This window comes from Scatophagus argus, chromosome 22 (genome assembly GCF_020382885.2).
Source record: "Scatophagus argus isolate fScaArg1 chromosome 22, fScaArg1.pri, whole genome shotgun sequence".
NCBI lineage: Eukaryota > Metazoa > Chordata > Actinopteri > Scatophagidae > Scatophagus > Scatophagus argus.
Window position 1 is genome coordinate 15,470,729 of NC_058514.1, and position 14,962 is coordinate 15,485,690.

The following is a 14,962-nucleotide window of genomic DNA, read 5'->3' on the forward strand; positions in this document are numbered from 1 at the left end:
CATGTACTTTTAAAAGCGTCGTTCGGTCGTAATCACAATGAATTACATAATTCCTATATCTATGGTGGTCCGGAAGGCATCTCGTCCAGTTTGCATGTTTCCCCACAAATGTTTCACCCTCCCTGTTATCTTTATCTTTCAACAAGAAAGCACAGGTTGTTTTTCCCACACGTTTCAGTGGAAACAGAAAAACCTGGAAGTGCTGCACCGAAGGATCAAATACCTTCAGAAAGTCCAGCAAGGCCCGTTCAGGTCGCTGGTGCGAGCTGTGTATCGAAAACTTCAGAGAAGCGCTTACATTTCAGCACTATCATTTGTGACAAAAATAAGATAGGCTGTTACCCTGAACAGCTTTTCCTCCCTACAGAAGTCACAGTCCACTGGCTAATTGTATGATTGCAACCCAATCTCTGAGATATATTGTTTATGTTTATTTGCTGAAGTTTAAGTGGTGTTATGGTGAGAGTGTTCCCGAAACGTGTCCGTTTCCACATTAAAAGCACTTGATACTCAATATTTTTCCACAAGATGTCGCCATGTTAACGCGAAAATAATAAAGAGTGTTCTCTAAGTATAATGTTTGTTGCTCATTTACGAAATATATAATTTTCTGACACCCTGGCCGTTATACATTATAATGAAACATTTATTATTTGTCTAATTCATTCAGTACCATTCATCAGTATGGTGGATATAATGTAGCTTTTCCCCATTTTTAATATGCATGTTAAGATTATAAAAGGTCATAAAGCTGTGATTTATGGTATTTGATTGGATTTCACACCATAACACTGTCCTTATGTTTATGTTTTTACAGTCTGGGGCTCAAATTATAAATGCTGTTTACAAAACACCCACATCCAGCCTGTTGTTAGCCAGAGCTCAGGGGCCAAAGTCCCTCTTCGCTGAGGGTGCTTGTGCCATTTTCGGAGTGCGTCTTTGCTTCCAGAACCAAAAGCAGAGGAGTAGGTCCTCAGTGTCTGCACTTGTAGCAGTAAAACATGGACCCACCAACTGGGCCATCACTGGGGCCTGCTGGTTATTGGAGGAGAAGAAGAAGAAGAAGAAGTAGAATCAACTTTATTGGCAGTATATATATTTTTACATACACATACTGAGTTTGACTTCTGCATTTGACCCATCCTTAGTTGAACACACATGCAGCACCCGGCAAATTACATGCAGCGAAACACACACAGGAGCAGCATGTTGATCAGTCAGGTTTTGAACAGGCACAAGTCAACAATACCAAACAGCATATGTAAACATATCTCAGAACAACAGCAATCTGCAAAAAGTAAACAATGAAAAAGTCACTGCTTGAACTCAAGCTAAACCAGTATGTGTATTCAGCACAGCTGAAATAATCAGACAATTAATTTATTTGGCTTGACAGAAAATGAACTATTTTCAAGAAAAAGAATCCCCAAATTTCTGCCCCAAATTTCTACTTTGCTTTGTATTATATGGAAGTTGATACAACTGCTGATTTTAGACTATTAGTCAGACAAAACAAGAAATCTTAAGATGTCATTTTGGGTTTTCTTTATTAATCAAGGATAATTGCCAAATCCATGCATAGTTGCAGCCCTATTATTCAGAAAACAATGAAGTAATCATCCACAGCAACAGGCATGCAAAGGTGGCACTTCCTTTTTGGTGCTGAAGGCACCGAACATAAATAGAATAAAACAAAATAAATTGAAACAAAATAAAATAAAATACATTTGAAAAACTCAGCAGTGTTGTATTTTTCTAGAAGTCATGACTCTGTTACTAAAGATAATCCGAAGACTTAGTTGTGAGCAGTTTCATACAGGAACTATTTTCTTTCTACTAAACCACAGCGGTTCAGCGCCCAGAAGGAAACATGCATCTTCTCGTGGACGAGAGGCTCGTGCTCGTGACAGGGCGGGATGTAAATATTAATTACATCCTGCTCTGTTGAGCTGCAATCTTAGCTAGTTTAGTTAGCTTAGCTAGCTAGCCTCTCATCCATGTCAGAATTCCTTTATTATTATTATATTATTATTATTAATAATTAATTATTATTATTATTATGTGAGCCGATGCACACTTCTTTCTGCAGTGTTAATGTATAGCATTACATAAAGAGCGTGTAGATAAATAGCACTGCTGGTAAGAAGAAAAATATATTGTTTTTTTAAGCTGTTTTCCTGAATGTTTTTACTGAAACAGCAGCGGTTTGAGAAGACAGGAAGTGGAAAGGTTGTTTCTGAAGAGAGTTGCACATAGGGGGCAGTAGTCATACACAAAGCATAAACTCATATAGTAGGTATATGAGTTATATATAAGTATATGAAACTTCCTGATTATTAGTTGCATAATCCAGTATTTCAAAGTCTGGCTATTTGATGTCAGACTTCTCCATTTATTTCTGTAGTTCTGTTTCCTTAGTTTGAAGTGTCTCTGCATGCATCGAGCTGTAAACCGTGCTTCACTCTCAGTGGTCAGAAGACCTTCCACCACCTCAGCCTCATAATTACCGCTAATCTGGTCAATGTGCGCACACACAGCTCAGATAATTACCATATTAATAGACTTTATGGTAATGGGATGGTCTGTGAGCAGCTCTGAAGCAGAGTGGAAATTAGATGAAGGGGTAGGAGCTTGGATTGTTGAGAAGGACATATGTTTAACCCGTTTCAATATTTAATTTCCCTCTTTTTCTTTTGCTGTCTGACTCTGACACTCTCATTTATTCTGCTTTTACACTTCTCTTGCTCCTTTAGGAGGCTGCAGGGTTGAGGAAAAAGGTGCTGATCCTTGACCTTGTAGCTCCCTCTCCAAGAGGCTCCAAGAGGGGTGAGTGTTTAAACTGAATCTGAAGTCTGAAGAGTCGTGGTGATTATGAATCTCTTCTCTTCTCTTCTCTTCTCTTCTCTTCTCTTCTCTTCTCTTCTCTTCTCTTCTCTTCCCCTGTAGACGTGTTAGGTATCTTACATTGTGCTCATACTGATGTGTGTTGTTGCTTGAAATATGATGATCATATATTTTTTAATTAGAATCGGTTTGTCTTAACTGTCATATTCTTCCTTTGTCTTCTTTTTTCTTTCCTTTCCCTCTTTTTTTCCTCTTTTGTCCGCTTTCTCTTCTTTTCTTTCCATTCCTTTCCATTTTTTTCACTTATTTTCCTTTCGATGTCTTTGTTGTCTTTTGTTTTCCTATCCTTTTCAGGACTGGGAGGCTCCCTTATCAACATGGACAGCATCAGGAAATTTCTACAACAGGCATCTCTATTGGGAAAAGCTGCTGAAGACTCTCCAAAATATGGCTGGAGGATGAAAGAACATGGTAATTTTAATTCTGATCATTCTGAAGCTTTAAATGAGATTATGACTTTTTTCCATGTTTGCTTTGCTTTGCTCCTTCATCAGAGTCTCATAGCTGGAGTGAACTGGTGGAGGCTGAGCAGAAGCAGATGAAGACTCGTAGTTTGGAGTTGATACAGTTGTTACAGTCCAGGTCTGGAAGTAGAAAATGTAGTGTGGTTATATTGATGTACTACATTACATTTACCTTTATTATTACTTTTCATTATTATTTCAGACATTTTATTGTTTATTAGATGGTACCCAGTGGAAAATTAGCAGGAACTGAGGAGTGAGTGGGCTAGCAGGGTGACATGTAATAAAACTCTATGGTGATTTTGTGACTATATGGTCAGTGCTTTAGGCCACGAGGACACCAGGATGTAGCCAAATGTAGCCCTACTGTTGAATCTTTGTTAACAGTGAAGCCCTAATTCAGTGTTTCTCCTAACTTGATTGCATACGTCTGACAGTGGATGGATATTTCTATGTAGCATCTATGTTGTTTCTGCCTTATGACTTAAAAACTCAGAAGTTCCCAATGCAGGAAATGTGACCATCTGTGGACCATGTGAATGCACGGACATTTAATGGCCTGATTGTGTGCAAAAATGTCTGTGGATTGTTGCAGTACATCAACTGGTGAATTCTTGTGCTTAATTGCTGAATAAAAACCTTTGTCTCGGTATTGGAGGCAGCAGCGAGTGGCCTTTAATACAACTGCATTCACTCCCGCACAGTCTTCAGCACTCAGTGTAGCGGTTGGCCCAAGCTGTAAAGGCAAAACTTATCTCACTGGTTGAGTTAAACTTCAGAGGGCAAAGTGCTCATAGAAATAGAAATGGCAGGAACTATCTCTCTCCTAATATCCCATGGTGTGTTTAAGCTGTGTTTATTTTTTTTGTTTTTGTTCAATAGGTGACAGACTTGAATGGGAGGAAGAGGCCTCTGACAGCAGAGACCCTGATCATTGCGACAGGAGACAGACCTCAGTATCTGGGAATACCGAGAGCTTAAACTCAGACATTAGATTCTGTTTCCACATGCACCTCAGTTAAAAGAACGGCCTGGACAGAAATAGACAAAACCTCTGAACATCAAGTCCACTCCCTATCTCACATCCCAGTGAGGATCTCCTCTCCCTGCCTCCCTCCATGGGCCGGACCCTCATTGTTGGAGGGTCTGCAGAGGGGTCGGAGTGTGCCAGTTTCCCGTTTGGCCTTGGGCTTGCCTGTCACCGTCATGTCACAACCTGACCTGCTTCTGGGCTTCGATCAGAAAATGGCACAGAAGACAGAGAACCACATGATCGTTAGCAGGGTGGAGTTTCTTTATCACTTATCAAGGTACTGAGTAAGATAAAGACAGAGATATGTATGTATGACTTACATTACAAAACCAAAAATGTCACTTTGTAATGTCATCTTGCTTGTGTCTGTGCCTGCAGTAAAGATGCCGTTTCAGGTATAAAAGCTGTTAAAGTGAAAAAGTTGTGTGACACAGTCAGCACAATACTTTTTCACTTCTTGCAGAAGACTGAACTGCCAAAATCAAAATTGAAAAAACAAATGACTCAGTAAACAAATGAGTATGCCACTAAATGCATTAAGTTGTAAAACATGACATAAATGTATAATTTTTTTTACTAGTTTCTGTATTTATTTAGCTTCCTATTAATTCCATTATTTATTTATTTTCTTTCTGTTGCTAGGCCCGAGCAGAAGCCAAAACAGCCCCAACCCCACAGAAGAAGATCTTTTAAGTTGCAGTCCAGAGCCCAGTGTTTCCAAAGATACCAAATATATTGAAGAAGAAGATACAAAGTACCCTAGACTGTCTAATTCGATTGAATGGTGTAGCCGTAAAATAGGACACTGGACTGGAAAATGTAACTCAGTTTAAGTGTCACATCAGTAAAAAGAATCATTATTTGAGCTCCCAAAGGGCAGTATCCTTCTGCGTTAGTCTCGCTTTATTATTATTATGAGTCTGTAGCATCAGTCCAAATTGCCATGAGCTGGAATAAACTAGAAACATTGCCAAGGTGGTGGTGCTAATAATGGAGGCTAAAGAAAAGTTTCAAAGGCCATGACACCCACATTGTATGTGTTACTGAGCTGAAATTTGACACATGTGTCCAACTCGGTGTGGTCTGCAAAAAGGCCTGAAAGATCTTTTGCTAAATTAACATAAAAAAACTAAAACTAAAAAGAAAAAAACTTTGAAATGGCTCTTTCAATGTCAGACTGGGCGTAAACAGCAATGTAAGATGAAAAACTTGGCCACCATCATAAATCATGGTACATACTGTATCTCCAAGACATGTTTGGGAAGAAACCTACCAAAGCATTTTTAACTTGACCTATAGGGGGTGACAAAAGTACTAATAATATTGCATATGATACACATGAGCTATGATGCACATGCTCTGTTGCTTCCTCTTAAACATACCCACGAGTCATCAAAATATGACAAAATGGGAACAAGTGCTGGAACTTTTGAGTGAGCAGTAATTGAAATGCTGCGGGTTTTGTGATGATGAAGCAAGTGTGTGATTGTTCTCACTCCTTATTTAAACAGAAAAAAAATGACTGAAGTGAATATCCTTCTTTTTGAAGTCTAAAACCTCTTCATTGTTGCTTTCGGCTTTGATTTTGAGCATGAAAGGGCTTGAATTTTTTGTGTTATGTAGCACAAGAAACTACAGCTATAATTTCGCTGTACCGTCTTTTGTTGTATAATGATAAGTAAGGTGAATCTTGAATCTTTATGCTGGCAAGTAGTTAAAGCCACTTTAAGGATAACACTCGCAATACTCTACAATTTTCTTACTGTGTAAAAATCCCATGAAAACTAACTGTAGTGGCTGTACCCAAAGCCTAATGTATCTCATTCCTCTGTGCTATAGAGCTCCACTGTTGACCAGAAACTATGAGAAGACATTAGTGAGCCACAGTGTTGCACTGGGTGGCAGGTTCTTTCATTACCATAAACACACACAGGCATTGTAGTTTATTTTGATGCACACTGTCCTACTTGAGCTCAAATGAGAATTAATCCTCCACTGAAAATAGTCCCCTGCAAGTACACTGTCTGCCTTTGAGTAATACTTGTTGCAGAGTAATCGACCAATGAATTATTGCTTTGGTTTCTGTGTGATTTGTTCACTTAGAAATAGTTATACTGATTGTTTTTACATGATGATTGAGGTCAGTTTCTAAGTTTCTATGTTCTAAGTTTATGTTATTATGTATTATTTATTATATGAGTCTATATTGTGTTTTGTTGTATTTTTTTTAAAGCAAGATGGTCTTTTTGAGTGAGTGAGTGAGCCAGCTGTTGCACAGGAGACAGTAAAGTTGATTTGAGCTGATTTGAATAACGTTTTTTTTTCATTCAAAGTGTGCTGCCTGTGGACTGAGGCACTCTAACATTCGGAGAAACCAGTGTGAAGGTACACTTAAACACACACACACACACACACTCATTCACAACAGTGGTGCAGTGGTTAGCACTGTCGCCTCATAGCAAGAGGGTTCCAGGTTTGAATCCCGGTCTGGGCCCTTCTATGTGGAGTTTGCATGTTCTCCCTGTGCCTGCGTGGGTTTTCTCCGGGTACTCCGGCTTCCTCCCACAATACCAAAAACATGCACATTAGGTTAATTGGCTACTCTAAATTGCCCCTAGGTGTGAGTGTGAGAGTGTGTGGTTGTTTGTCTTTGTGTGTTGGCCCTGCGATTGACTGGCGACCAGTCCAGGGTGAACCCCGCCTCTCGCCCGTAGTCAGCTGGGATAGGCTCCAGCTCCCCTGACGGATAAGCGATATAGAAAATGAATGGATGCCCATAAAAGCCAGGTACATGTACATAACACAAGCACATAGAACAGTAAAAACAGGCCTGGCAAGGAAACATTTCTCCAATGCGCTTGCTCGGTTGCACGCAGACAGAGGTGGGGATTGGCTTTTGACGTCTCCCCCTTTGATGGGACACTTTCAGTGCTGACAGAGTGGATCACAAACATCTGTTTTTGAACTAGGCTCAGAATGGGAAGACAAAAAGAAAAGGCACGAGATTAGATGCTTCATTCCATTTGTTTTACACACAGCATAACAACCAGGGAAAGTTAGATATTATCACACAGTATTTTATAGCATCATATCAATATATAATATAATATAATATAATATAATATTCAGTACAGCAAATGATTAGGTATCCCTAACTAATCATATCCAATTTGATGCACCTAATGAGGTAGCTGTGTAGCTATTGAGCATGTCCAAACAAACTATAAAATAAAGAGATATTTTTTCTTTTCCTTTTTTGATATTTAATCACAATGTCTCAAGTTATTCAATCATTCATACTTCATTAGTTCACCTCCCCCTTGATATATTTTTAGATCTTTCTGCAATTGACTTGGCACCCGACAATATAAATGCATTCCAGAATGAAACTCTGCCAAGCTGGAGATATGTGTTCCTATCAATATTCTCTACTCATTTAGACTTGGTATCTGTGTTATACCGCCTTCCCTCAGGCATTTTAGTTGTGCTTTCTTTCCTGTCTGCGGATAGTGATCATGATTGAAATACGCTGCAGACATAATAAAACTAGACTTTTAATATTAATTTATCTTTATGGTTTTAGATTTGATCTAGTGTGGACAACTTCAATCAGTCTGGAGACTCAGATTCAGAACTGCACTCAAGGAACTTGAACTCAGCTTGACCCCTGACCCTCATGACTCAAATTCATAAGCTTGACAGCTCAGTGCATATGACTGTCATGGTGACTTGGACTCACAAGTAGTGGACAGGGACTCCATTTAGAAGTGACCTTGATTGGACTTACAAACTGAAGAACTTCGATGGTGGAGACCAGACAAAGACTGTGACTGCACTCAATTCAGACATGACTTCGACTGTAACTAGTCTCAGGCATGTTGTTAGGGCCTTGGAACCAGGACTTGGGACTGCATTTAGTGATGTTTTTTTAACCTATAGTGAGTAATTGGGACACCACTCCAACACAGCAGTGGTGATTCTGACTTAAGAATTGAGAAATTGTGACTTGGACATGAATGTGATTTACATTCAGGGTTAAGAACTCATGAAGACATGACCACCGTGGTGATGAGGATATCACTTATGGACCGTAAGACCATATGATTTAGATGCACACAAAGAGGAATTTGTCCTCCATTGAAAGGTCATGACTGTAATGTGGGGAATAGACTTGTTCTGGACATTAGGGGCTTGGAATTTGGTTCAGTCTTGAGAACTCGGGACTTGGGACTGTATTCAGACATTATTTTTCTAAGTGACAAACTCATTGAGGAGCTGGACCTTAATTTGGATATTACACTCAATGATGACTCAGTGAGAACTTGCTAGATATGTGGCTAGTACTTACACATGAAGGATTAGGAATTCGTGACCTCAGTGACACAGAAGAGCGACTATATAATATGAACAAGAGCGGACTGACTTTGACTCGCATGCTGAAGAGCTTGGACACTGCTGGCCTCGGGTTCAGATAGGAACTTGGGGATTTGGATTCAGGCTCAGACTTGATTAAGCCAAACTCTTGCACCGTAACTAGGACTCAGACAATACCATGGTGGCTCACATTTGGGTTTATACTCGATAACATAGGAACTGGGATTCGAGATGGATGTGATCTTTGCAACACAAACCAAGAGATTTGGAATCCATTTAGACTTGGACTCACGTTTAAAATTGGGGATTTTATACTGAGTTTAGAAATGACTCACAGGTGATGGAAGCAGGCTTGAGTCTTTGAGCCTAACGTGACATCAATAACCTATCGCTCTACCTTAGGTTGACATACTACAACGCTGCTTTGTCTCAATAGGAGCATGTGGTTGGTCTCCATGTCATGGGACCCAACGCTGGAGAGATTCTCCAAGGCTTCATCGCAGCAATGAAATGTGGTCTTGCTAAACGACAGCTGCAGCCACAGTGGGCATCCACCCAGGGTCAGCCCAGGTCAGCATCCCTTTTTCCACACTACTTCAGAAGAATATGACTTTGATGGCTATTAAGGTAGAAAATGGCTCCCTGCTGCTTTTGACACCTATTGATATTTTCCCTGGCAATCATATTAATTCGCTCTCACCTACTTGATGTGCTCTCACACTCTGTGCTGAGAGGCCAGTTTGAGATATTACCATGTTCAGTCCTTGGAAAAGCTCTGCTGTCTGGGGTCAATGCCAGACCAGCAAATTTAAATGAGTTTCCTGCACTGAGTGCTGCCTGCCTGAATTATTCATCGACAATATTTAATAAACCTCGTCACTCACAGTCTATCTCTGTGGAAACTGACCCCATGGTACAAGAGTGGGTTAACACTTGAAACTTAATTATTAAGGCATTCAATGGAGTGTTAAATAGAGGTCAGTGGTCCTACCAATGTCAGCTGATAAAGGGTTTGGAGATATTGTGTAATGGCTAACCATAGATCCTTCCCTGACTGACTGATGAGGTAAACTGATTACTTTGAGGGAAAGAGGATTTGTAATTATGACCCTTTTATTAAAGGCATATTTTACATGTTAGGGCTCAGAGATCTGGTCTCAGATTTCAAACTTGTAGCTCCTTCTAAAAAAGTAACTTTTCTTCACATTCTCAACTTTTGTGGGTTAGTACAGTTGCAGGTGTTAACATACAATGACTCTCTCTGCTGCTTAGGTCCTCAGCTCATTGACCCAAACCCAGCGTATGCCTGAGGCCTTGATGATGAGGGGAAACTGCTGAGGTTAGCCACCTGCTGTCAGTCACAGTTGCCTATAACATCAGGAAACGACAGCAGGGAAGGGCATGCAATAACCTCAAAGAGTGATAGCAGCAGGATGGCCAATTGACCATCCAATGACGTCTTCACCTGAAGCCGGACAGACAGGCAGGCGAGGACTGACGCTCTGCTGCTGACACACTTCTTGTTTTGTGTGTGTTTGCGTCTGTGCTGCTTTTTTAGGTTTGTTGAATTTTTTATGAACTGTTTGCTTCAAGCATAAAACGAAACAAACAGTACCACCGATGCATTTTTATGGCTTTAAGTAAGATGAGATGCTCCTTAAAGTTCTGCCTTTGAAAGTCCCATAAGCTTAAATATGACTGAGTTTTTAAAAGCTGCAGGAGAGTGATAAGTCTCAGGGATTTGATACATTTACACGGCATGAAAGCTCAGGCTTATATTCTGTGTTTTTATTGCTATGGCACAAGCCTCAGGGGTTTTACAGCCTCAATTTCATGTAATGAACTCGACGGGGATTATGGAGTTACCCAAATTAATTGTGTTTATCGGCAAATGCTCTTGCTTTAATTGATGCATATGGTGTCTTTATTGAGACATTAGGCCAGAGCTCCTGATGCACTGCCTTGCTCGCATTTCCTCTTTTATATTCACTATCTGATTCAGCGTCGCAAAGCATAGCAACTGTCTTAAAACAACTGTTGAATATTCATGCTGATCATTAAGTGAAGTACAAATAAACGCAGGGTCCGACGTGCAGATATTTCTTAAAAGCATGCAGCTGACCCTCCATGTTCTTCTAGCTACCTCTGCTCTACATTCTGCATTTAATTCAGAAACTGTACATCCGTGAGCGTACGACATGGCTCCATGCAAGGGCATCATTTTCATTCTGCTGGGATCTTGCAGCTTGTCACAAGTGCAGAGGTTTCCGTCCGTTCCATGTTAATGCCTGTATTGCCGTGCATTGTGTTGTTGCTTGCTGAGCGCTGAAACAATCGGATGCAAATTTTCCGAGGTTATCCTCTAGACCACCTTCTGACTCTCTCCCTGATAGACCTGCTTGTGTAAGTAAGACAGATATCCTAATTAGAAAAAGTGCACTGGAGTGTCTCTTTTGGCGTGTGCCTGAAAATACCATTAGAGCATAATTTGATCAGAGCAAAGCAGCTTCGATGACTTTGTGCAGGGCTCGCAGCAAGGTTAAGATGCAGCACAGAGGTCTATCTATCACTGCCTGCCTCTCTTGGACAGTGTTCAGGGCCTTCACCTGACCCCTGTGCAGTGGGTGCTGTAACGCCACTAGATGGCACTGTAGCTGTATGTGGATAGAGAAGCAACACTCCGTGCGTTTTGTCACCACCACAGCAAAATAAAAATTAAATAAAAGTGACATAAAGACAAGACATGTGGCAAAACATATTGCAATAACATAATGTCTGCAACTACTGCTACTGCGTCTATAAGTGCTATTGTTTTTACTTTTACTTGTGCTGTGTGCTATAACCCTAAAAGGACTAATACCACAGATATGTCAACCGTTATAAATACCTTACTTACTCATTAACAAACCCGTAATCACGATACAATAAAGTAACACAGACTCACAAATTTTAAAAACTAGCAATACTTTTGCTAAAAACTTTGACTAAACTCGTTTTTCACTGTAAATTAATAATAAGATACTTGTGAATACTTCTGCCACTGTACTCAAGTCAAAAGAAGCCTACCTCCAAACTGTATTTAGGTGCAGCAGTGCTTGAGTAAATGAACCACTGCTCTGTGCAAAAGCATGATTGTAAAACTACAGGGAGTTTTCTCCGAATGGATGGAAATGGTTCGACAACAGGCTTTAATGTGATGCTCTTGGATAGAACTGCACATCTGGACGCGCTCATTCCGTCCGAGCGGGGGTGCCATCACTCCGTCTCTGCCCCCCCTCCCCTCCCCTCCAACAGCCCAGCAGTGGTACGCTCCGTGTTGGATGTGTTCAGCTCATTGACCGGCAGACAATCCTCATCAGTACCACCAGAGCCCCGGAGCTTCCCACAGACCGGCCCTTCATTCCCTCTCAAAGCGAGCGGCAGCCTCCAGCTTCTCCGTCCCGTCATGAAACAGACTCTGAGCGAACTGATGAGGATGAGCAGGATATGCCGGATGGTATTTGCCACCTGTTTGGGATCCTTTATTCTGGTCATCTTTTATTTCCAAAGTATGTTCCAACCAGGTAGGATCTCCCTCCCCTCTTCTCTCTCGGACGCGTGTGTGTGTGTTTAGCTGTGCGTGTTTGCGTGTTGATGTATGTCTTCTTGTATGGCAGCCTGTTGGCATGTTGACCCGACGATTTATTCAGGATGTAGCCTACAGTAACACAGAAGATAAATAACTGATACTTGTGCCATGTAAACGCACAAATCATCCAGCGGGAGCACGCTGTCTTGAATCAGTCTTTTGTGTGGCACAGTTTCAGTGCTCCGGATTGATTGTCTTGCTGCGCTTTTGTCCGGCTTTTGTTGAGAGATCCTTTCTTGGTGGAAGTGGAGGCTTTGTGCGCTGGTGTGCAACCAGTCGCTGTTCGCTCGCTTCCGCTCCGCTGACAAGTGGCATGGAGATGGTATGGGAGGGTTTTTTTTGTCTCCGGAAACGTGGCTTGGCAATAGGAATCGGTGCACGGGCGGCAGTGGGGTTTGGCAAAGTGTCTTAGTTTGAACCACTTATAAAATCTTATCATCTGGGTCGAGAGCAAAGGGGAAATCAATTTGTATACCATATTTAAAAATGAAATAAAACCTTTAGGGAGCATTTAGGCTCGATGTACTCTCTAATCTGTGCGCCCCAGAGACCGGTTAAATAATTAATCGCATACAGTAAAGATAATCTTCTCCATGCCAGCGGTGGTTCTGGGGGCAGATTTTATATCTTGCTTTCCTAGACCTGTCTTTTAATTCATCAACGCCCCTGGAGGTGATATTAGCGCGATGTACAACAGTGCCTCTGTGCGTCAAAATCAACGAACCCTGCGTTCAGACGCGTAAAGGGGGAGCGCACCCACACGTATCGCTGCTGACCTACAGTACAACAGCTTTACTGTGCGGTGCAAAAGAAAAATAATTGGGCATTTGCTTTCGATGAACAGAAACTGAATCATTTAATCCCACGATGCTGCTGATGATGGATTTCTGCGAGGTTCAGTCTCCTGTTATACTTCAGGTTGCACTCTCTAAAATTTAGTGCAGGATCAATGCTCCAGTATCCAGTGCCGGGGTAAGTGGACCCGCGACAGAGGGCATACACGACTGTGTATCAGTCTAACGATGTGAAAGCAGTGGGTTAGGGTTAGGGTTATGATGGGGCTGCCGGTGTGAAGGAGTGATAAAACATGAGCCAGCAAGCAGAAGCATACAGAACCATCACCCACAGCAGCATGAAAGCAAAGCAGACATGCTGTCACATCTCTGAGCAGGAGGAGGCATTTTCCTCTAGATCCACCAGCTCCACAGGTGTGAGTCACCGGTGTTGCTGCAGGCAGCAGCATATTTCTAATCTCCACAAGGAAAATCACCATGATGCGCCACTTCAGTGAACCTATAGTGAGTTAAACTGCCATGGTATGACTCTACTGTAATACTCTTTGTGTAAGAATATAGCTGAATTACTGAATCGGCGTGTGGAAAGGATTTGATCAGAGGCAGCTGCTAAACAGATCATTTACTTCTTCTGTGTCCTTGACATTAGTTTTAATCCCAACGCTGTATGTGATAAATCCACCCTTCCCCTCATAACCTAGTTTCTTTTCTCCTGGCCTTAATTTAAAAAAAAAAATCAACATGTAGCAAAGTATTGTTATTATTTCCCACACCAAGACATTAGTTAAATTTAGGGCTAGTTAATCAAGATGCCAAAGAGTGTTACAGTTAGAGGGTCAGTTCAAATTTGCTGTGGGTTTTATCTGCTGAGGCTCCTGAGATTTCCCATTGCAGCCCACTAAAATCAAGACAAATTGCATTTAATTTGTGGTGCTCACAACATTCAAAAAATTACATTTAAATCCAGTTTTCCTTTGAACTTCCCTCTAACAAAGGAACAGGCCCCTTGACTGCTGCACAGTGATGATTTATCCCAGGTAACATGAAAAAGATGTTGAATTTCCATTACTGTAATCACTGAAAATTGACTTCCATTGCAATGAGACGGATGTAGAACTCTCACCACGTGACTATACGCCCCAAGACGTAATTTGGATGAAACACCCATCTGAGAGGGGCCTGTAGTCAGGAATTAATTTAGATAAGAATGACATAATTGTATTCTGCAGCAGGAACATTGAACAGAGTGAGACCTCTCCTGTACTGTACATCATTAAATGAGCTTTCGGAGAGAGAATTGATTGTAAAAATTGAACCAAGACTCCATTAAATCCTGGTCAAAGACCCCTGGATGTCACTCTCACAGTTGTGCCAATCCCCGCAGGCATTGCATCATCTTCTGCCTGACACACACACACACACACGCACACACAAAGGTCACAAAGTGGATGTTCTATTTTGTTGTGATGATGACAGAGCGCTGCGTTCAGGACGCTCTGATTGAAGAGGAGATGTGTAAAGCAGTATGTTTGTGCAGGAGTGGCGGTAGGTGTTTTAATGCTGCAGTGTGTGTTTATGCATAATTACACAGGTGAGGCAGATTCTAGTGAGTGTTTGTGTCAGTATTGTTGACTTCCTCTACAACCCGTCTTCTTATCTCTGTCTAAATCTGTTTACCTTCTTTCTGAAATGACTTCATCTCTCTTTTGTACATCGTTATCTTGTTTTTATTTCCATTTTCACTCCAGTTTCTTCCCACTCTCTT

The 14,962-nt window shown here is 41.2% G+C and overlaps 1 protein-coding gene and 1 pseudogene across 1 annotated transcript in view; both read left to right on the forward strand.

Annotated features, from left to right (window-relative positions):
• The first annotated feature begins 2,572 nt into the window (after positions 1-2,572).
• On the forward strand, positions 2,573-10,113 carry LOC124054094 (annotated as a pseudogene).
• Positions 10,114-12,123: 2,010 nt separating this feature from the next.
• The window catches only part of chst11 (carbohydrate (chondroitin 4) sulfotransferase 11), a 76,111-nt gene continuing 73,272 nt past the window's right edge, over positions 12,124-14,962 (forward strand). Inside the window, exon 1 of the mRNA XM_046379265.1 lies at positions 12,124-12,338. Coding sequence (XP_046235221.1) covers positions 12,221-12,338 — 118 coding nt within the window. The 5' untranslated portion in view covers positions 12,124-12,220. The remainder of the gene's footprint in view (positions 12,339-14,962) is intronic.